General features: G+C 45.8%; 2 protein-coding genes across 2 annotated transcripts in view; one reads left to right on the forward strand and one right to left on the reverse strand.

Annotated features, from left to right (window-relative positions):
- Nucleotides 1-4,732, forward strand: LOC107383742 (Ig kappa chain V region 3381). The gene is made up of 2 exons (XM_070541506.1): nt 1-1,865; nt 1,977-4,732. The coding sequence occupies exons 1-2, from the start codon at nt 1,820-1,822 to the stop codon at nt 2,297-2,299; spliced, it is 369 nt and encodes a 122-aa protein (XP_070397607.1). The 5' UTR covers nt 1-1,819; the 3' UTR covers nt 2,300-4,732.
- Nucleotides 4,733-10,328: 5,596 nt separating this feature from the next.
- The window catches only part of LOC107383725 (zinc finger protein OZF), a 29,265-nt gene continuing 15,892 nt past the window's right edge, over nt 10,329-23,701 (reverse strand). The window contains exon 3 of the mRNA XM_054743905.2: nt 10,329-17,316. Coding sequence (XP_054599880.2) covers nt 16,379-17,316 — 938 coding nt within the window. The 3' untranslated portion in view covers nt 10,329-16,378. The remainder of the gene's footprint in view (nt 17,317-23,701) is intronic.

Genomic DNA, 23,701 nt, shown 5'->3' on the forward strand with positions numbered 1-23,701 from the left:
CTTGCTGCTTCTGAAGGCTACACACACACTTCTGGAACTGACGATGATAAAACGTTTTCTCCAGTGGAACGATTCAGATCAGCTGGTACGTTATCCTTCACAGTGCATCAACTGCATTCCCAAATGAGGAAACCTACATGGAGCAACCAGAGGGTGGCATCAAAACAGGACAAGAACATCTGGTGTGCAAACTAAAAATCAATGTGTGGACTGAAGCAGTCACCTGGAGCAGAGCCTTACACAGTTCGTGAAAAACATTGGATCATGTGTGAGAGATCCGGATCCTGCTTCATCCTCACTAGAGTCTTATCTCTAGAATTCACCAGGTGAGAGGCCAGGCGGGGCTACACCTGGACAGCCCCTCTGGTGCCTCTCAGGGACACACAAATTCATTCTCATCCAGTGGGGGTGGGGTGTGCACCCTGACAATATTCATGGCAGCACGGTAACGCATTGAGCAGAGCTTGTAACGAGCACGCACATCTTGCTGTTTATCAGCATTTCCTCCATCCAGCTGGTTGATGTCTCGTTATCGACTAGCAAGTACCGGACATCCCTGAATAACTTTAACCCTCCACGTTCTCAACAAGTTAACACCACAAAGTTTAATTCCAGATGTCCCACAGTTAGATTGTTGTCAACTAATTCATATGTACTCTTGGGAGTGGCCAGCTGTTTAGTTGATCTGTTTGGCTGCTGCAGCTCTCACACACTGGCCTACAGAGAGATGAATACTGGAGTGAAAAGGGCTCATTTTTTACATCAGAGAGGTTTAAAAGAAAGCTAAATAAGGGGGAAATATCAAGTCTGTTTAAGTAAACGGGTTCAAGTCAAGTCCCAAGTCACTGGTGTAAAAGTCCAATTCAAGTCCAGGTCGTTTTCTCAAGTCATCAAATTAATGACTCAAGTCCTCACCCCTGCTCTACCCCATAGCCAGTTGGTGACCAGCATTTGCTGATGTCCTCTCAAGTCCACACCTGTTAGCTAGTTTGGTTAGCTCAGGTAAAGAAACAGGAGCAAAGCTATCTAGGATGACGGGCTGGGCTTGAGTCGGAACAGCTGGATAAAGCTGAGGGAGAGATGCTAGATGTAACTATGTTCACTTTATCCACAAAGAAAGACGAGAAGTTTTTACCTATTTTCTGGATCGTCCCTGGTGGTCTAGTGGGCAGGGCTCACCGCTCTCACGGCTGCGGCTCGGGTATGATTCCTAGTTAGGGAACTTATTTAAACTTCTCAGTGGCCTAGTGGTAGAGTGTCCGACCTGGGAGTGGGAGAATCTGGGTTCAAATCCAGTCGGGTCACACCACCAGATAGCACCCGAGCACAGCCACAGCTGCAGCTCACCGCTCCCCACAGGGATGGGCCACATGTAGAGATGTAATTTCACTCATGTGTGATGACTGATGGGACTTTAGTCTCCACTAGAATAGATCTGTGCAATTTAAAATATTCCTCCCACATTAACTCACAGCCACAAAGATTTGTAATGAAGCTGCCAAACTTTAGACGAGTGGTAGATTTATCTCTGTAGTTATGTTGTTATAGGCTTAGACTTCTGGAGGACATACTGGGTTAACCTGGCTCAGGGACATGTGCAGCAGAACGTTCTAGCATGGAACAAACATGCCCCTCCGACAGATGACGCTGACAGACTGAACCAGGAGGAAGGGGAGCTGAGAGAAGAGAAACTACAGATGAAGGAGGAGACGGAGAGATTCAGGGAGGAGCTGAGCTGTTACTGAACTATAGAACAGACACAAACTTCCACATTCAACACAGTTCAACATACAAACCACAAACATTCACTCTGTTCAACATGGACTGTTGTGGGCTTTCTCTGCTGGTTGTCACAATTCTAACAGGTCAGTTTGAATCTACAGCTTTGGAATATGTTCAGTCTAAAGTTAGAAGAGTCTGACTCACTCTGAAGAGATGGTTTTCTAAAAGTTCAAAACGTATTTATCTTCCTTAAGGAATCAGCTGTGAACAGCTGACTGCAGTGAAGAATGAAGAGTCCAGTTTAGAAGGAGCCCCTGTTACTCTGTCCTACAGTTACTCTAAAATATCACCTGGTGATTATTTCTTCTGGTACCGACAAGATCCAGGAGAACCTCCAGAGCTCCTGATCTCTTACTCTGCTTCAGGAGTAGAAGGAACTAAGAAAAGGACTGGATTAGAGATTCAAGTAGCAGGAACTCAACTTAACCTGCTGATCTCCTCTGCTGCAGCGACAGACTCTGCTGTGTACTACTGTGCTCTGCAGCCCACAGTGACAGGAAACTGTAAAAGTGTGTAGAAAACCCTGCAGAGCGAAGACAACACAATATTGCACAACATCCACTAGAGCACAGTCGGCAACCTGTTCCCATCAAAGAGCCATTATTACCCGTTTCCCACAGTAAAGAAAACACTGGGAGCCACAGCAGCCTCGGCGTTGTGGGCGGGGCCTACCCTCAGACATCTGAGAGCTGCTTTAACCAATCACAACAGGTGACAGCAGCCAGTACCGGTCGCTCGTGTACGTCAAAATTTTCTTTCATAAGACGATAATCAATAAAACGATTTATATAAAATGGATCCAGAAGTTGTAGCCTGTCTCTGCCTACAATATTTTGATATTTTTCACCCTGCTGGTGGTTTTACTGAGCAGATGCCCCTTTTGTCATTCGTTTCTTTTCAAAACATGTTTAAACTGTTCAGAATACAAATCCAGGCTGTGTCACGTTTGATTGTTGTAATTAAACTTTGTAGGTGGGGAAGGTCAGAAAAGGATCCGATCAATTTGTTTTTCCCTCATTTACAGTGACGGAGATAACGGCGCAGTGTGCCTGGCTCTGGTGTTAATCAAGTTAAATTATATCTCTTTGCAACAATTTTCACAAGAAAACAGAACAGTTAAAAGCAGGGCTTGTGTTGACCGGACAGTTCTCGTATTTGGCCGTTTATTTTGACGGAGAAAGAATAGAAAGAATTACCCCGACGCATGCAGACGAACTGACATTTTATTCGTTATGTACATCGCAGATGTAGCTAAATCACTCAAGAAAATATTTCCTTCTGAAGATCTGAGCTGGACACTGTTCAGCGCAGCTCACTGTCAGCACGTACATAAGGTGCACAGCGAGCTGAAGATGTGGAGAGGGGCTTGGAGCGCGTCGCAGAACCAGAGCGCATGCGGGAAGATTCCTCCGACTGAAGCGAGCGTTTTCCAAACCCGGTCTCTCAGAGAGACTTGTCACTTAGAAAATGTTCCCTAATTGTTAAGCATCAGAATAATATGCTCTGTTATGTTATGCATCTATGTAAATATGTAAATAAGAATGTGTATCTGTATGTGCTTTTATTTTGAAAAGCAACTGTAGAGGAAGTTGAACTTTGACCTCCTAGAATGACCAATAAAAAGGGAGCATTGGTGTTTGTAGCCGCAATCAATGAGTGCGTTTACATGCAGCCAGTAACCCTTTTAAAACCCGAATATTCACAATAACCCGGTTCCGCACGGTCATGTAAACACCACCAAAAACCCGGATATGCTCATAACCGGGTTTTTAAAAACCCGGTTACTACACCTGGGGTAACCCTTTTCTAACCCGAATGTTTGGTCGTGTAAACGCATATCGGGATATCCCCATCAAAGCGTGTGTTCTGCGCATGCTCTGTTCGCAAGGAATCTTGGTCTTTTGAGTAGTGAGACGTCTTGTATGCGCCAGAACACCGGAAGTAAACAACAAGTTGGGAGCAACATGGCGAGTCGCGGCACAGCATCGCACTTTTGGAGTGATGAGGAAACCTCTGTCTTCATCGGTCTGGTGAAAAGTATGAACATTATGTCTTTTGTTGACGGCCGAAAGTACAGAGACAGCGAAATATACAAGAAGGTAACCGCATATAGCGTCTGGACGTAGTCCATATGTCCTGACGCTACCCCAACGTCCGCATTTAAATCGGGTTATGCAAGTTAGGGGTAACTCTTTCTATTTATGCTTGTAAACGGATTATTCTGATCAACTCAGAAACCCGAATGCCGACTGTAACCCGATCATAACCCAGATATTGGCTGCATGTAAACATAGTCAGTGTGTGCAACCACCAGTGAAGGCCCGTTGAAACAGACACTCTGTTTATGGATTTATTTCCTTCTTTTTAATCCTGGAGACTCGTTTGGGACTCTTGGACCGACCGCTGGGTAAATCAAACTCTGCAAACAGGTTATGGGCCCAGAGCAGAGACCAAGAACCAGACCAGAATGAATTGTGAACCAGGAACGCTGAGCACCAAGCTAATCAGGACAGCTGGGAAATCATCCTGCTAGCGTATGAGGAGCACAGAACCGACCAACAGCAAGTCCGGTGAGTCGAGCAAGAGCTACGACGTGTGTCGGACACCATGAGTCGGAAGACAGCGGAAGCCAGTACCCGCTGGTCAAGACTGGTATTTGACGGAGACGAGGATAAATATGAACTATGGGAAACAAAGTTTCTCGGACACCTCCGGCTACAAGGTTTGAAAGACATTATATTAAAGCCGAAAGACGACGATGATGATGAGGAATATGATTCAAAGAACGCAGAGGCATATGCCAAACTTATACAATTTCTGGATGATAAGAGCCTTTCACTGGTAATGAGAGACGCAGCTGACGACGGGCGGAAAGCTCTAATTATCTTGAGAGAACACTATGCCGGGAAGGGAAAACCCCGCACAATAAGCTTATACACCGAACTGACTGCATTACAGCAGAAAAGCGGAGGTGAGTGCTAACGAAGAGAGGGCCCCTCAGCCTTCAAAGGTTGCTCCTAAGCTGACAAAAGGGAGAAATGCCAGAAAAGCCCCAGATGATGCAGCTGAACTGGTCCAAGACATAGTTATTCTTGAAGATGAGGTAACTCCAGACCATGAGGAGGAGAAGCCACCAGCTGATGCAGAACACAAAGTCGATGAGAACGCAGCACCGGTGAAGAAAAGTGAGCTGAAACCAAAACGAGGGACAAAACCTAAACGAGCTGCAGCACAGCAACGACCAGATGAGCCCCGTCTGCAACCTGAAGATGTTTCTCAGGCTGAAGAACCAAAAGATGCAAGTGAAACCTGCAGTGAGCAGCTGGAGGTGTTGCTAGTCGCTCAGGCTCCTGAAATGATGAACCCGCCCAGTGACGAGGTAGCTTGTGAAGCCACACAATCTAAACCAGCTGCTGTTCGGAAGAAGCCTGTCAGAGGCAGAAAGGCAATGTCAACCGAATCTAAAGAGGCTGAACTGAAACAGGATGCTGCAGAACCATCAGAAGAGCCCGTTGGTCCTGCTCCAGTCAGAGGAAGACGGGCAAAGAAAACAGATGCTGCAGCGCCCTCTGCTGTTCTGAAAACCACAAGAACCAGAAATGCTAAATCTCCAGACATGACTACTGAGCAGCCAGCTGTTGAAACACTGGTGATAACGGAAGTTTCCACTGAAGCCAGTGATGTCCAAGCCACCCAGGAGAAAATGGATTTGCTATTCTATTTAGAAAAGGTTGCATCAAAACCAGCCAGAGAAAGAAAAGCTAAGCTAACTCCTGCGGAGTCAAAGAAATCTGAAGACCAGAACAGTGAAAATGTTGCCTCTAACCCCTGCTTTCCACAGGAGCCGTCAGCAGCACGTTACTGCAGCAGCACGTCTTGCTCGCGTAAACTGCTGCTTGGCCCTTCCCACGAGACGCGAAGCAGCAGGGGAGCAGCTGTCACTGACCGAGCACGAAGTCACACGATTGACTTCGTCAGTAAGCACAACAACAAGCAGGAGAAAACTACAACATGGCTCCAAAAGGTTTGTGTTTTATGTTCTGACCGTTTTATAATCGCCAATATGGACCTGAAAAACAAAGGAGACCGCTAGCTAGGTGATAACTTCTCACGGGTAACTTTTTATAAAAGTAAAGCAACCGGAAGGCAGTACGTTTCTTTATTCTGAAAATCTCGGGAGCTTCTCTCCATTTCCGCGTCCGATTTCCTGTCTTTCCTTCCCCAAAAATGTCGAACTTGACCCGTTTCAGAGGCGTCGCGCATAGAAAATAGAACCGGCGCGTAAGGGCCGCGACATGCTGCTCCTGAGACGCGGCCGACTCGCGCTGCTGACGGCTCCAGTGGAAAAGGTTCTGTCGACCACAGTGGTTCCTATCAGCAGCTATGACGTGCTGCTGACGGCTCCGGTGGAAAGCAGGGCTCCAAAAGGTTTGTGTTTTATGTTCTGTCCGTTTTATAATCGCCAATACGGACCTGAAAAACAAAGGAGTAGGGGTTAGAGGCAACATTTTCACTGTTCTGGTCTTCAGATTTCTTTGGCTCCGCAGGAGTTAGCTTAGCTTTTCTTTCTCTGGCTGGTTTTGATGCAACCTTTTCTAAATAGAAAGCAGGGCTTTCCAATGGAGCCGTCAGCAGCACGTCACTGCAGCAGCACGTCATAGCTGCTGATAGGAACCGCTGTGGTCAACAGAACCTTTTCCACTGGAGCTGTCAGCAGCTCGAGTCGGCTGCGTCTCAGGAGCAGCATGTCGCGGCCCTTACATGCCGGTTCTATTTTCTACGCGCGACGCCTCTGAAACGGGTCAAGTTCGACATTTTTGGGGAAGGAAAGACAGGAAATCGGACGCAAAAATGGAGAGAAGCTCCAGAGATTTTCAGAATAAAGAAACGTACTGCCTTCCGGTTGCTTTACTTTTATAAAAAGTTACTAAATGTGCAGCCCTGTGAGAAGTTATCACCTAGCTAGCGGTCTCCTTTGTTTTTCAGGTCCGTATTGGCGATTATAAAACGGTCAGAACATAAAACACAAACCTTTTGGAGTCATGTTGTAGTTTTCTCCTGCTTGTTGTTGTGTTTACTGACGAAGTCACTCGTGTGACTTCGTGCTCTGTCGGTGACAGCTGCTCCCTTCTGCTTCGCGTCTCGTGGGAAGGGCCAAGCAGCAGTTTACGCGAGCAAGACGTGCTGCTGCAGTAACGTGCTGCTGACGGCTCCTGTGGAAAGCAGGGGTTATGCTCAACATCCTCTGCCAATTCCTTCTGCTGCTGGAAAACCCAAACGAGAAAGAAAAGTTGAAGTTGAACAAAGCAAGGTGGTTGACAACACGGACGTACCTGAAGAGATCAAGCCTCAGCCTCCCGTGAGGGCTAAGAGAGGAAGGAATAGCCAACCGAAAGAGGAGGTTCAAAAGGATGTTGATGTCATAACTACCTCAGAAGAGAAATCTAACTGCCAGGAACCAGGTAAGAAATCAAGGAGAACAAGCTGAGCAGGAACAAGTCAAACCAACAGAAGAAATCCAAACTGATGAGGTGGTTGTCCCAGAGAAGGCAGACGCTCCACCTGCTGAACCAGAAAAGAGTGAACAGGCTACTGTTGCTGCAAAGCCCAGAAGAGGAGGTTAAAGACAAAACACCCGGGCAGAAAGAGAAAGACCCAGGAGAGGGAACGAGTCATACAAAACCTCTAGAAGAACCAGAACAAACATCATCGCGTTATCCCACCAGAGAGAGAAAGAGACCGAGTAACTTGAAAGATTATGCAACAAAAGGTTATGTAACAGAGAATGATGATCAAGTTTTAACTAACTTGGACTATTGCTACAGACTTTTTACTGATGTACCCTTAATTCATGAAGAAACAATAAAATCACCTGACTCAGAGGCATGGAAAGCAGCCATGGAGGAAGAACTAGCCTCACTGAAAGACAATGACACTTTCACTCTGACAACTTTGCCAGAAGGCAGAAAGACAGTGGGGGGAAGATGGGTGTTTACCATTAAAAGGAATGTAGATGGAACAGATAAACATAAAGCTAGATATGTGGCTAAAGGGTTCAGTCAGAAAAAGGGAGAAGATTATGAGGAAACCTTCTCACCTACGGCACATTTAAACAGTGTTAGAATCCTAATGCAGAAAGCAGTGCATGAAAATCTGTTGCTACATCAAATGGACGTTAAAACCGCCTACCTTCATGCTAGGGATGCACCGATGGATCGGCATTTGATCGTAATCGGCCGATAGCGCCCCTATCGGTTTTGATCGGAGTTTTCAAAATAGATCAAAGCAGACCGATCAGCGTAGGGTTGTCACGGTAACCAGTGTAGCGGTAAACCCCGGGAAAAAAAAAAAAGTTGACAATAATAATAACTGTCTGTTTTTTTTAAAAAAAACTATAATATCTTGGTGGGTTTACCGTGGCTGCAGTGTAGGCGCGGTGACCCTTACCAGCCACTGTATCATCTGCTGAAGTTGCGCGCTTCGTTGTTTAGAACCAAAACTTTCTTGAAGCTAAAGCTGAAATAATGGCCAAAGGAGGAGACGGCAGCGCTCAGGAGGACATTCATTATCCCTCAAAGAAGACAAAGTCGGAAGTACGGGCATTTTTTGGATATCTGAAGAATGCAGAGAGAGTTTATAGAAGACGGCGATCCTGTTTGCAGCACGAGCAGAAAAAGTGTCTGTGAAAGGCAGCAATGCTTCAAATCTCATAACACATCTGCGTGACCATCACCCACAACTCTACAGTCAACCCAAGGCAAGCTAACGTTAGCGTTTTAGCTAAAATGCGTGATCCGAGGATTTGGGTTGAGGGAGAATGCAACGAGTCGCTATATAAAGCAGCCGCAGCGCCGCTACCTGCATATAAACCGTGTCGCGGACACCGCCATGTTGAAATGACGCTATGCATTACGGGGCTCCCAGGGGCAGATAAGAGTTGGTCTCTCTCCGAGAATAATTATGAATTTAACAATGATTACTGCCTGATGACATTTTCCCACATCTGCAAAGCTCACTGGAAGGACACAAACCGAGGACAATATTTTCCTGATATAGGGTTTATTACTCAAGTAAGGGTAAAAAAGTATCTGATTAGAAGGCTACTTGAGTACTGAGTATCATCTGATCTAATAATTTTAAAATGATGACATCAAACAGACAAAAAATAAGAAGTTATGGGCAAATATTGGTGTTTTAAAGACTAAAGGGGAAAATTTAAACAAATAAACAACATAATTACAAAATAACTCATTTTAGACAAAATTTAGACACAAACTGAGGACAATATTTCCTGACATACAGGGTTTATTTAATTGTGTGAAATGTAGCATGTTTAAAAAAAACATGATAATACCGAAAACCGTGGTAATTTTGGTCACAATAACCGTGAGGTTAAATTTTCACACAGTGACAACCTTAATACAGACCATTTTAGATCAGGTTACATTTCCTTTATTCCCAGATTATGTCGTTTGTACCACTCATAATGTTGTAGAAAATTTCTGGCCAATCCACGTGATCGGTATCGGTGATCCGCATTCTTTGATATCGGTATCGGTGATCGGCAGCAAAAAACCTGATCGGTGCATCCCTACTTCATGCCCCGTTACATCATGAAATATACCTGGAACAACCAGAAGGTTATGAAATACTGGCACAAAAGAATGAGAAACTAGTGTGTAAACTAAACAAAGCTATATATATGGACTCAAACAGGCAGGTAGAAACTGGAACACTGTTTTACATTAATATCTGTGTGAAAATGACTTTGTACAAAACCCTGCTGATCATTGTGTGTATACCAGGCAAAGACAAGAAGACAAGTGCAAACAATCAGAGCAAGTGGGGGTGTTAAGCATCAGAATAATATGCTCTGTTATGTTATGCATCTATGTAAATAATAATGTGTAAATGTATATGCTTTTATTATGAAAAGCAACTGTAGAGGAAGTTGAACTTTGACCTCCTAGAATGACCAATAAAAAGGGAGCATTGGTGTTTGTAGCTGCAATCAGTGTGTGCTACCACCAGTGAAGGCCCGTTGAAACAAGACGCTCTGTTTATGGATTTATTTCCTCCTTTTTAATCCTGGAGATTCGTTTGGGAGTCTTGGACCAACCGCTGGGTAAATCAAACTCTGCTAACAATGATTATGAAACTTAGATGAATTGTGCTTGTTCCTGTCTCCAATGTGGCGTCGCATCCAGGAGCCTTTCTGAGGAGAATCCCATATCCTCTTCAGCTCAGAATGCACCTATATGATTACGCACAAGCGTGACGCGTCAAGCCGGTCTCACAGTCAGACCTGTTCAGGTTTACGCAGACAATCTTTACATTTAGAATTAAAATTTATGCAGTAAAATATAAAGCATTTTATTTAAATATCCAGTCATTATTTTACAAGCACAGAGAGCCGCATCAGATGGATGGAAGAGCCTCATGCGGCTCCAGAGCTGCGGGTTGCCGACCCCCGCACTAGAGGGACTCACACACTGGTAAGCCACTGGTTGTTGAGTCGTTGGGCTGATGACAAAGACAACATCCACTAGAGGGACTCCAGTATCAAACTTTATTTAACAGAACCTTGAACTCAGAACATCCTGCAAAATCTCACATTTCCTTTAAAATGCAATCAGGCAAATAACCACAATATAAAACAACAGGTGACATTAAAACATTTAAATAGATATGAAACATAAACTTCATGAAACAGATAGAAGCCACGTTGAAACAGTTGAGCTGCAATGAAGTTAAAGTTAAATGTGCCTGATTCAAACACAGGTAGAGCGAGCTGGATAAACCGCACATTCCTGTTAAGACGTGAAGGTAGAGGAAGAATCCCAGGATGCACCAGACACAGTTGCAGGGATATGAATTTAGAATAGACTGTAGCGTTTACCAGGTACACTGGGGCTCTCACATTGACACCACTCAGCTTCACATGACCTTTACTAATCTCTGTCAGGGAACTGCGTAGTTGTTATGCTCCTCGGCAGACTCTGAGCTGCACAGACTCCTCATGTCTGCTCTGTCTCCCTCTGCTTGGTGTATGCTTCTGCGTCAGCTCCACCAGGGAGAGACAAACACCGATAGACAGAAGCGCTCATCTCCTGGGAGTGCTGCAAAGCATTTCCCCTCCAGGACAGCAGAGGGCGCAGCGCTTTTCTGTGGTATCCTGTCATGTATGCAGTCCAAGATAGTATATTTAATCGTGTTTATATTGTGTTTATGTATATAAGAGACTTTATAACACGGACAAATTTGTCCCTCATCCTCCTCCATCTCTTCATGCACTCGCCACCTCTAAACCCACATTTACCTTCACTTCCGAGGAGGTTGTGTCAGTGATAAATGGCATGCAAGAGTCTGGTCATTTACCTTCTGAAAGGAAACATGCAATAAAAACCCCTAATTTGAAGCCAGGGAGGAAACCTAATGATCCAGGTTCATGTAGACCAGGGGTGGGGAACCCAGGTCTATCGAGGGCTGCTATCCAGCATATCTAGGTTTCAACTCTGCTTCAGCACATCTGATTTTAATCAGTAGGTGATTAACAGGCTTCTGCAGAGCTTGATGAGCTGCTTGATGAGCAACCACTGAATCAGAATTGTTGGAGCAAAGACATGCAGGATACCAGCCCTTGAGGACCAGGGTTCCACATGCCTGATGTAGACCCATAGACCCAATGTCAGTGGTATGTCAAATTATTAAGTTAGTGTACATTCTAGAGGAGCGAGGTTACTTTGTGCCCTATCAGACTGTGTTCAGGCAAGGTTGCCCTATAATGGATGCAGTTGTGCGCTTGGATCTGGATGTTAGAGATGATAGCGAATAAGGAAGAAATTTTAGCTTTGCTCATTGAGCGATGGGACAACACTGTCAAAGCAATTAAATGCCCATCTTGTAACTGGAGGAAATCGAGTCCTTGGGCAAGAAGCCTAACCCGCCTTGACTGCTGGTGATGATCGGAGGGAAGGATGGTGCCAGTGTTCCCTAGGGCAGATGTGACCACAGTGTAACTCATCACCACCAGCGTGTGAATGTGTGTGTGCAAATGACTGGATGTGATGTGAAGTGCCTTGGTGGGTTCTAGAACCCTAGAAGGTGCTATACCCAGCCATTTACCATATGAAGAAGGTTTATGATATGCTGTGGGGAGAATGGCGTTGATTCCTAAATATGAGGTAGGGATAAGCAGGAGAATTTGAAATTGGATTCAGGACTTCCTAAATGGAAGGACTATTCAGGTGAGAGTTGGGTCTATCCCGTCTGCGTCGGTAGGGGTGAGAATGGCATTCCTCAAGGCTGTGTTATTAGCCCCATCCTTTTAATGTCCTGATTAATGGCTTGTTTAGCTCGCTGAGTAGACATTGGGAAATAGCTGTTTGCAGATAATGGAGCAATTTGGAGGTGGGAAAGAAATCTTGAGCACATATTCAGAAGATACAGGACTGTCTGGACAGACTGGTGGATTGGACTAGACACTGGGGTTTTATGCTTTCTACAGATAAGACAAAGTAGTTGGTGTTCAAAAATAAGAGTAACAAAAAAGATCCGGACAGATAGGTGCAAATGAAATTGAGTTTCTAGCTTTAAATATCTGTGGTGTGGAAGGGTTCTCAATGTTCTGAGGTATTTAGCCTTCACGGATTGGGGTGGGGGTGATAGAGACCCATTAATAATAGTGTATAGGACAATCACTAGATCTGTTTCTGGGTTAGGATGCTTGTTGTATGGGTCTGCAGACACTATGAATGTGAAAGCGTTGGATGTAGTCCAGGTAAAGGCTATAAGGGCATGTAGTGGCGCCTTTCAGGCGTCCCTGATACCAGCTCTGCTGCTGGAAATGGCAGCGATGCTGTTGGAAACTAGATAGATTAAACTGCGACTTAGGAATCAAGTGATGATGACAGCTCAAAATGAAGTGTTTTCTGCAAAATTATTATTGTACAAGCTAGGGCTAAACGATTTTAGGAAAAGACTGAATTGCGATTTTTCTAGAAGAAATTGCGGTTTCAGTTCAATTCACAATTTTCTTCAAACAAAGGTACACCACTAGCCTACCAAGCCATCCTGTATATTAGTCAAAAGATGGTTTAGACTCTAATCTAGTACAACAAATCATTCACATGAATATTTACTATCTAATCATATAATAAAAACAGTTAAAGCTGTTTATATGTTCTCCCATTATTATATTTTTATTTTTTAACGTGTTTGTGAAGCAACGATTTTTATCTAGAGAGGTGCTTTATAAAAAACATGTTTGTGATCTACTCCAGAAATAAAAGGATTGAATCTGAAGGTAGAAACAGCTTTCAGATGTATTAAATAACAATAATGCACAGATTTCCAGCACACACCCTCACACACCTACAATCTCACTCTCCCTCACACACCTAGTCGATCTCTCTCCCTCAGTCAGCTATAGTCTCACTCGCTCTCTCTCTCTCTCCCTCACACACCTACAATCTCTCTCTCTCTCCCACACCTACAGTCTCTCTCTCCCTCACACACCTACCGTGCAATTATTATCAGCTCTAGCAGCGCTGTGTGGAAAAATAAAACAGGGAAAACAACCTGACCATGCAGCTCTGTCAGCTGTGGAATTGGGCTTGGCTCCGGACGGTACACCCCACCCCCCTCCCCCGTGCTGGCTGTTGCCGCCGCTGTAACACAGGGGGAAACCCCAGAAGTAGAAAATGTTGACACAACAGATCCTGGACCAGTCAGAACCGCAGCTTTGATGGTCACGTGATCGTTCTGTTAAAAATTGCAACTTTGGCCCAAAAACGATAGATCGTTCAGCCCTATTGTCCGGAACACTCTTTTGAATTTCATTGGACAACCACTGGCAGGAGTCTTATGCTGGTAAGAGGACAGGCATGGTCCTCTATGGCCTTCAGCATATGGTAGGAGGCATCTTGGTTTAGTTGTTGGAGGAGGGATTCTATGGCTGAGGTTGGGTCAATGTGGTCTTAGGAAACATCCTGATGGGAAATGTGACTGAGGTGAATTAGAAAAGGTGACACATATTCTTCTGCATTGTATGAAGTACTTGTCACAGAGGAGACCTCTTTCTAGGGTCCTTAGAGTAGGGGGATGACTGTGTTTAATATGAATATGCTGTTGAATTGGGAAGACATTCCTGTAATGGAGGTTTGCTGCATTATCTGCATGCCATTGGTGTGTATGGCAGACTGTGAGACTTGAGGTGCACTGTTTTGAACCAGCCAATGATGTGTCTAGTCTGCCTATTCCCCATGGCAGAAGAAATAGAATGGCTTTATGTGAAACCATAGACTTGTTTGCTGGCCCCACTCTAACCCTCACATTCCTCAAAGACTGAATTAACATTTAAAGGACAGAGCCTGTTTTGGCTTCTCTGGGGCAAAAGTTGATGATGGAGTCAAACAGCTAAGCAGCGGCAGAGCCCCTAGGGTGGATGATTCGACCTAGGTATCTCAAGGCTTTGGATGTTGTAGGAATGTCTTGCTTGACATGGCTCTGCAACATTGCGTGGTCATCGGGGGCAGTTCCTCTGGAGTCACAGACCAGATTGGTGATCCCAATTTTTAAAAAGTGGGACCAGAGGGTGTGTTTCAACTATAGGGGATCACACTCCTCGGCCTCCCGGGAAAGGTCTACTTCAAGGTACTGGAGAGGAGGTTGATAGTTGAACCTCAGATAGAGGAGGAGTACTGTGGATTTTCATCCTGGCCGTGGACATGTGAACCAACTCTTTACCCTTGCTAGGGAGATGGAGGGGTCATGGGAGTTAGCCCAACCAATCCACATGCGTTTTGTGGATTTGGGGAACCTTGTCTCCAGAGGCACCCTGGGGAGGCACTCCAGGAGTATGGGGTGGATGGTCTTTTGCTAAGGGCCCTTCAGTCCCTGTACCAGAGGCGTGTGTGTTTGGTCCTCATAGCAGACAGTAACCCCGGCTTTCCACAGCAGCCGTCAGCAGCACGTTACTGCAGCAGCATGTCATAGCTGCTGATAGGAACCGCTGTGGTCAACAGAACCTTTTCCACTGGAGCCGTCGGCAGCCGTCAGCAGCGCGAGTCGGCCGCGTCTCAGGAGCAGCATGTCGCGGCCTTTACACGCCGGTTCTATTTCCTACGCGCGACGCCTCTGAAACGGGTCAAGTTCGACATTTTTGGGGAAGGAAAGACAGGAAATCGGACGCGGAAATGGAGAGAAGCTCCCGAGATTTTCAGAATAAAGAACGTACTGCCTTCCGGTCGCTTTACTTTAAAAAAGGTTACTAACTGTGTGGCCCCGTGAGAAGTTATCACCTAGCTAGCGGTCTCCTTTGTTTTTCAGGTCCGTATTGGCGATTATAAAACGGACAGAACATAAAAACACAAACATTTTGGAGCCATGTTGTAGTTTTCTCCTGCTTGTTGTTGTGTTTACTGACGAAGTCACTCGTGTGACTTCGTGCTCTGTCGGTGACAGCTGCTCCCCTGCTGATTCGCGTCTCGTGGGAAGGGCCAAGCAGCAGCTTACGCGAGCAAGACGTGCTGCTGCAGTAACGTGCTGCTGACGGCTCCCGTGGAAACCCGGGGTAAGTCGGACCTGTTCCCAGTGAGGGTTGGACTCCGCCAGGGCTGCCCTTTGTCACCAGTCCGTTCATAATGTTTATGGACAGGGTTTCTAGGTGCAGCTGTGGTGTTGAGGGTGTGGAGTTTGGTGGCAGGAGAATCTCCTCTCTGCTTTATGCAGATGATGTGGTCCTCCTAGCTTCATCAGGCTCTGACCTTCAGCTCTTGCTGTGAAGGTTCACAGCCAAGTGTGAAGCGGCTGGGATGAGGATCGGCATCTCCAAGTCTGAGACCATGGTTCTCGACTGGAAAAGGGCGGCTTGCCAACTCCAGGTCGGGAGAGAGGTCCTGCCTCAAGTGAAGGAGTTCAAGTATCTCAGGGTCTAGTTCACAAGTGAGGGAAGGAGGGAGCGGGAGATCGACAGGTGGATTGGGGCAGCGTCTGCAGTGACGCAGATGCTGAACCGGTCTGTTGTGGAGAAGAAGGAGCTGAGCCGGAAAACAAGGCTCTCGATTTACCGGTCAATCTACCGCTCAGTCCTCATCTATGGTCATGAGCTCTGGGTGATGACTAAAGAACAACATCACGAATACAAGTGGCTGAAATTAGTTTTCTCAGCTGGTTGGCTGGGCTCAGTCTCAGGGAAAGGGTGACGAGCTCGGACATTCGGGGGAGACTCGGAGTAGAGCCGCTGCTCCTCCATATCGAGAGGAGTCAGTTGAGGTGGTTTGGGTATCTTGTTAGGATGCCTCCTGGACGCCTCCCCAGGGAAGTGTTTCAGGCATGTCCTGCCGGCAGGAGGCCCCTGGTCGATCCAGGACACATTGGAGAAAGTACATCTCCAAACAGGCCCAGGAGCGCATCGGGGTCCTGCTGGAGGAGCTGGTGGAGGAGGTCGGGCAGAGGACAGTCTGGAACTCCCTAGCTGGGATGCTGCCCCCACAACCCGGACCCGGATAGGTGGAAGGAGATGAGAGAGACAAGACTGTTTTGTGTGTAAGCAAGCTTTAGAAATGAGAACCAGAACATGTAGGTTTCAGACCTCCTACATGTGGACATTCCTAATGTGGGTCTTCAGGTGGCAGCTTTGAGTGAAGCGTTTTTCACAAACACTACAGGAGTATGGCCTCTCACCTGTGTGAGTTCTCACATGGTCCTTGACCTGACTACACTGGCTGAAACCTTTACCACACATGCTGCAGGAGTACGGTTTCTCTCCGGTGTGAGTCCTCATGTGGACGTTCAGTGCCCCCCGCTGGACGAAACGCTTCCCACATTCCTTACAGGAGTAGGGTTTCTCCCCCGTGTGGATCCTCATGTGATCCGTCAGACTGTTGCTCTGGGTGAAGCTTTTCAGACACACCTGACATGAAAAAGGCTTCTCACCTGTGTGAGTTCTCATGTGACGCAACAGGTGACTGTTCAGGCCGAAGCGGTCTCCACAGATCTGACAGGAGTACCGTCGCTCTCCGGTGTGAGTGATCATGTGACGCAACAGGCTGTCACGCCGACCGAAGCTTTTCAAACACGTCTGGCAAGAGTACGGCTTCTCGTCCTGGTGAGTTTGTTGGTGGAACTTCAGAGATGAAAGGTCAGAGAAGCTTTCCCCACAAGTGCTGCAGGAATAGGGTCCAATACCATCTGGATCAAAACTGCCTTCTACTTTTTGAGAGGACAGAACCAAACTGCTCTGTTCTGCTTCAGCCTGATCACATTCCTCACAATCCACTGTAACCATGAAGACATCACTTTCCTTCTTCAGAACCAGCTGCTCCTGGTCTGGACTGTAGTAGAGGTCAATCTGGTCCTCTTTGATCTGTAGAGGTTCTGGGTCCACCTGGTCCTCTTTGATCTGTAGAGGTTCTTGGTCCACCTGGTCAAATTTGCTATGTAAATAAACTCCAGTGTGGTCCACATTAGAGTTCCTGTCTTGGTCACTGAGCTGTTGGCTGTTCAGAACCTTGTTCTGCACGCTGACTGGACCTGGGAAGGACAGGAACAGATTTTCAGAGTAGAACTCATCTCTGAGAGACTAACCTGGTCTGGAATGTAAGCAGAACATCGGATACGCAGAGTGCATATGTAGAACCTGCACATAAAACCTGGGACCAGAGAACTGGGTTACAACTGGGATTCCTCAGATTTGTAGCTCCTTAACGGTCCGGAATAGACTAAACCAGCTAATTTAAAGGTGTTCTATAACAGGGTTACTCAATCCTGGTCCCGGAGGGTCAGTATTCGGTATGCTTTAGGGGTTTCATTGGTTCACCACACTGATTTTATTCAGCAGGTACAGAGCCTGGTGAGCTGCTAAACATGTGATTCAAACTTGAGTCAATCAAGTGTGTTGGAGCAGAGGAACAACTTAACATACTGGAAACCGGTCCTTCAGGACCAGAATAGAGAATCTCTGTTCTAGAGCTATCTTTTTTTTTTTTTTTTTTGTACACAAAAGGAGAATAATCACCGAGCATCAAGAAATCGGGTTGGAGCATAAGGCTTTTATAGTTCAGTAATTTAGGGAGGAGCTTGACCATGTAGAGCCCAGAAAGTTCTAGTCAGGACTCTAAAATGAACTCTAAAGTTAACGGGTAACCAGTGCAGAGACATCAGAATAGGAGTGATGTGTGCTCTTCTGTTTGCTCCAGTTAGGAGCCTCGCTGCAGAGCTCTGGACCAACTGAAGGTGGTCAAGGGCTTTTTTGTTAAAACATGTGAAGAGTGTGTAACAGTAATCTAGACGGGAGGAGATAGAGGCATGGAGAACCATTTCAAGCTCACGTTTTGACACCAACCTTCGCAGTTTGGAGATATTTCTTAAGTGATAAAAACTGTTTCGGAGCAATGTTGTTGAGTGGCCTTCAAGAGACATTAATTGGTTAAAAACACCCAAAATCCTTAAGTTTGTCTTGACAGCAGAAGATAAATGACCAAGTTTTAGACTAATCAGGGGAACCATACTCTCAGGGGCAATGATCAGACATTCAGTCTTTTCAGAGTTTAACTGGAGGAAGTTATCTTCTGGCCAGCTGGTGATAGCTGAAAGGCACTCTAGTAATTCAGACAGTTTATAGAACTCAGAATCCTTAAAGGAGCAGTACAGCTGAATGTCATCTGCATATAGGTGATAAGAGACATTATGAAAAGAATCAGCTATCTGTCCAAGAGGGTGTATATACAGTAGAAACAACAGTGGACCCAAAACAGAGCCATGGGTTACGCCACAGAACAGATCAGTAGAATCTGACATGATTTGGTTTCTACAGACACTGTAACTTCTGTTAGAAAGGTACGATCTAAACCAGTCTAGAACAGTTCCAGAGATCCCCATCGAGTGACCAAGTCTGTAAATTAAGGTGCTGTGATCAACAGAGTCAAAAGATACAGAAAGATCCAACAATACTAACACTGTGAATCCCCCGTTGTCTGCAGCCATCATGATGTCACTGGAAACTTTAAGCAAAGCTGTTTCTGTTGAACACTTTTTACCAAAACCAGGAAGGAGGAAGTAGATCAGGGTTCCTACTCTTCTCTTGAAATTATTTTCCAGGACTTTTCCAGGACATTTTCAAGACTTTTTCAGTGTACAAGTCAAGTTATCATAACTACGGTTTGCCGATATCCCGATATATTTAGAAACATGATTTATGATATTGTATCTACCTATACTGTTATTTTGACAATATAGTTGTGGAAAGATTTTTGTCTTTCACAATCCCACCTGCTTTCCTCTACTTACAATGCAACACAACTAAAACAGAAGTTATTCTCTACTTTAGTTCATACCAGAGATGTGACATTGTGGCATCATCAAGTCATCTCCATGTCATGTTTTGTTCTGCTCAGCAACTGAACCAAGTTAATTCACTGTGCTGATTGAAATCGTCGTCGTCTTCCTCCGCTTATCCGGGTCCAGGTCGCAGGGTCAGCAACCCAACTAGGGAGCTCCAGACCGTCCTCTCCCCGGCCACCTCCACCAGCTCCTCCGGCAGGACCCCAAGGCGTTCCCGGACCAGATTGGAGACGTAACCTCTCCAACGTGTCCTGGGTCGACCCGGGGGCCTCCTGCCGGCAGGACATGCCCGAAACTCCTCCCCAGGGAGGCGTCCAGGAGGCATCCTGACCAGATGCCCTAACCACCTCAACTGACTCCTTTCGATCCGGAGGCGCAGTGGTTCTACTCCGAGTCCCTCCCGAATGTACGAGCTCCTCACCCTATCTCTAAGGCTGAGCCCGGCCACTCTACGGAGGAAACTCATTTCGGCCACTTGTATCCGCAATCTCGTTCTTTCGTTTATTACCCAAAGCTCATGACCATAGGTGAGGATTGGGACGTAGATTGACCGGTAAATCGAGAGCCTGGCTTTCTGGCTCAGTTCCCTCTTCACCACGACAGATCGGCTCAACGTCCGCATCACTGCAGACGCTGAACCAATCCGCCTGTCGATCTCCCGATCCCTCCTACCCTCACTTGTGAACAAAACCCCGAGATACTTAAACTCCTCCACTTGAGGTAGGACCTCTCTCCCGACCTGGAGTTGGCAAGCCACCCTTTTCCGGTTGAGAACCATGGTCTCAGATATGGAGGTGCTGATCCTCATCCCAGCCGCTTCACACTCGGCCGCGAACCTAACCAGCAAGAGCTGAAGGTCAGAGCTGGATGAAGCTGGGAGGACAACATCATCCGCAAAAAGCAAAGACAAGATTCTCCGGCCACCGAACTCGACACACTCCACACCACGGCTGCGCCTAGAAATTCTGTCCATAAAGGTAATGAACAGAACCGGTGACAAAGGGCAGCCCTGGCGGAGTCCAACCCTCACCGGGAACAGGTCCAACTTACTACCAGCTATGTGGACCTAACTTACGCTCCTCTGGTAAAGGGACTGAATGGTCCTTAACAGTAAGCCACCCACCCCATACTCCTGGAGCGTCCCCCACAGAGAGCCCCTGGGGACACGGTCATAAGCCTTCTCCAAATCCACAAAACATATGTGGATTGGTTGGGCAAACTCCCATGCCCCCTCCATCACCCTTGCAAGGGTATAGAGCTGGTCCACAGTTCCACGGCCAGGACGAAAACCACATTGCTCCTCCTCAATCGAAGATTCAACTATCGATCGGACCCTCCTCTCCAGTACCTTGGAGTAGACCTTTCCAGGGAGGCTTAGGAGTGTGATCCCCCTATAGTTGGAACACACCCTCAGGTCACCCTTCTAAAAGATGGGGACCACCACCCCAGTCTGCCACTCCACAGGAACTGCCCCTGATGACCACGCAATGTTGCAGAGACTTGCCAACCACGACAGCCCTACAACATCCATAGCCTTTCTTCTGCCGTTCTTCTGCCAGGCATTACCAGCAGAAACTCACTATGCGTTTGGGTCTGCCAGGTTTATGTAGCATCTTCCCCTGCCATCTGATCAAACTCACCACCAGGTGGTGATAAGTTGACAGCTCCGCTCCTCTCTTCACTCGGGTGTCCAAAACATATGGCCGTAGGTCAGATGATAAGACTACAAAGTCTATCATCGACCTGCGACCTAGGCTGCCCTGGTACCAAGTGTACCGATGGGTATCCTTATGTTCGAACATGGTGTTTGTTATGGCCAAACTGCGGCTTGTACAGAAGTCCAATAATGAAACACCACTCGAGTTCAGATCAGGCGGGCCCGTTCCTTCCAATCACACCCCTCCAGGTCATGCTGTCATTGCCCACGTGAGCATTGAAGTCCCCCAGTAGGACAATGGAGTTCCCTGATGGAGCACTATCTAGCACTCGTCCCAGGGACTCCAAAAAGGGTGGGTACTCTGAACTGATATTTAGCCCATAAGCGCAAACAACAGTCAGGACCCGTTCCCCGACCCGAAGGCACAGGGAAGCTACCCTCTCGTCCCCCGGGGTAAACCCCAACACACAGGCAGAGAGTCTTGGGGCTAACAAAAAGCCAGTTTTGAAAAGTTTTGAATTTGCACCGTCTTCCTGACATCACACTCTCCTGCCTATAAAGGACACAAAGACATATTTTGAAAGATTGTTACTGTTTATATTGACTGTTTATTCAATAAATTAGGCCTGCTTTTCAAACCATAGCTCTTTCATATCTTTCATATTCTATGTATTATACTTACTGTACACACCACATTACACTTTACTGCTTATTTCAACTAGTTGGATGTTAAACTTCATTTTGTTGTTCCAGTATTGGTCATTTTAGGTTAGTCCAGTCATCCAGAAACAAGATTCAGGGTAGATGACTAGGCTAATATCTCCCGCTAACACCACAGACATATTGGACCTGAGAAAAAAAAAAATTTCTACCTCAGAGATAAGTACTTGTAGTTGTTTGCTACTTTTTTAGTCTGGACTGTACGTAGCATTACTATGATAAATATATAGTTACCACTTAAAATCATTCGAGTTATTAATTTAGCCGTGTTGAATTCAATTTAATTACGTTAACAACTTTGTTCAAACGACCATGCCAGTCTTCAGTACTCACTGCCTCCTGGCTGCGGTCCGTGTAGCTAGCTAAAAACAGTATGAACAGCTGAGGCTCTGTCCTCTGAGCACATACTTAGTATTTTTGATAGAATCAAATTCATGACATTTTTCTCATTCACATATTTTTGTTTCTGCTGTCGGACGATAGAACTAGTATGAATTACTGAGTGGAGCGCGGGTCCGGTAGACTACCTGCTATCCGTTGCTATCCTGAAGCTCTCGTCAGGTTCGCTCGTCTCAATGCAGAGTGAAAAAAACAAAAGCTCTCCGCTGCTCCTTTGTCACTCAACAGAGAGAAGGAGAAAAACCTCTCACTCTATAAACTGCAATAAAGCAATACTCGTGAATCGAGTCGCTACTTTTGGCCCTTCTTTGGGGAAATAAATCTAGGGGTGAAAAATCTGTAAATCTAGCAAAAAGACAGTTAGAAAAACAGAAGTGGAACTGGAACTGAAGGGGAATATGCAATCTGATTGGTTGGAAGCGTCATGTGGGGCACTGTGCCAGCTAGATGCAGAAATGAAGAAGCGCTGCAGCCCAATATTGCCCAATCATCCGTTTGTTTATCCACAAGGAGGGAAAATTATTTTCCAGGACAACTCAAAAATTTCCAGGACATTTTGCAATTCCCCCCATTTTCCATGTGTTTTCCATGACTGGAAAATTGGACTATCATCTTCCAGGTTTTCCAGGACGCGTGGGAACCCTGTAGATGGGGGTGAAAAACTTGCCCTGATATTTCTGATTTTATTCTCAAAGAATGCTAGATAGTTGTTACAGTCGGACCTTGAGTAAACTGGCATAAGAGGGACGTGAGGTGAAACAATCTGGTTTATGGTGTCAAACAGGACTTTAGAGTTATTTTTGTTTGCATCAATCAGCTGAGCAAAGTAAGTGGCTCTGGAAGTTTTCACCGTCTCATTCAGAGATGTTATCAGTTCTTTAGAAAGTCACAGGCTGCACTTTAATCTAGTTGACTTCCAATGTCTCTTGGCTCTGCGGCATGTCCTTCTGAGACTGTAAATGTTTTGATTAATCCAAGGACTTTTCCTGTTGCTAGAAAAAGTAACCTGCTTAAGAGGAGCTACTTTAGAAACTGCAGTATTGTTTATCCAATGACTGGATGAACAAGCTTGGGTCATCACCCTAAACTAAGCTGCTGTCAAATAACCTAGAAATCCATCCACTGCTGACTGATTAATGATACGTCTCTTTGATTTTAGGTTGTGAGGGACAGATTCAACATTAGATAGGACATTAAAGAAAATGCAGCTGTGGTTTCTCACAAGAGCCTCTTCGACATGTACAGGTGCTGGCCAGTAAATTAGAATATCATCAAAAGGTTGAAAATATTTCAGTAATTCCATTCAAAACGTGAAACTTGTACATTATATTCATGCAATGCACACAGACCAATGTATTTCCAATGTTCATTACATTTAAATTTGATAATCATAAGTGACAACTAATGAAAACTCCAAATTTGGTATCTCAAAAAATTAGAATATTCTGAAAAGGCTGAATATAGAAGACACCTGCTGCCACTCTAATCAGCTGATTTACTCAAAACACCTGCAAAGGCCTTTAAAAGGTCCCTCAGTCTTGTTTTGAAGGCACCACAATCATGGGGAAGACTTCTGACTTAACAGCTGTCCAAAAGACAATCATTGACACCTTGCACAAGGAGGGCAAGACACAAAAGGTGATTGCTAAAGAAGCTGGCTGTTCGCAGAGCTCTGTGTCCAAGCACATTAACAGACAGGCGAAGGGACGGAAAAAATGTGGTAGAAAAAAGTGTACAAGCTCTAGGGATAACCGCACCCTGCAGAGAATTGTGACGACAAACCCATTCAAAAATGTGGGG

This window comes from Nothobranchius furzeri, chromosome 11, assembly GCF_043380555.1.
Source record: "Nothobranchius furzeri strain GRZ-AD chromosome 11, NfurGRZ-RIMD1, whole genome shotgun sequence".
NCBI classification, from domain to species: domain Eukaryota; kingdom Metazoa; phylum Chordata; class Actinopteri; order Cyprinodontiformes; family Nothobranchiidae; genus Nothobranchius; species Nothobranchius furzeri.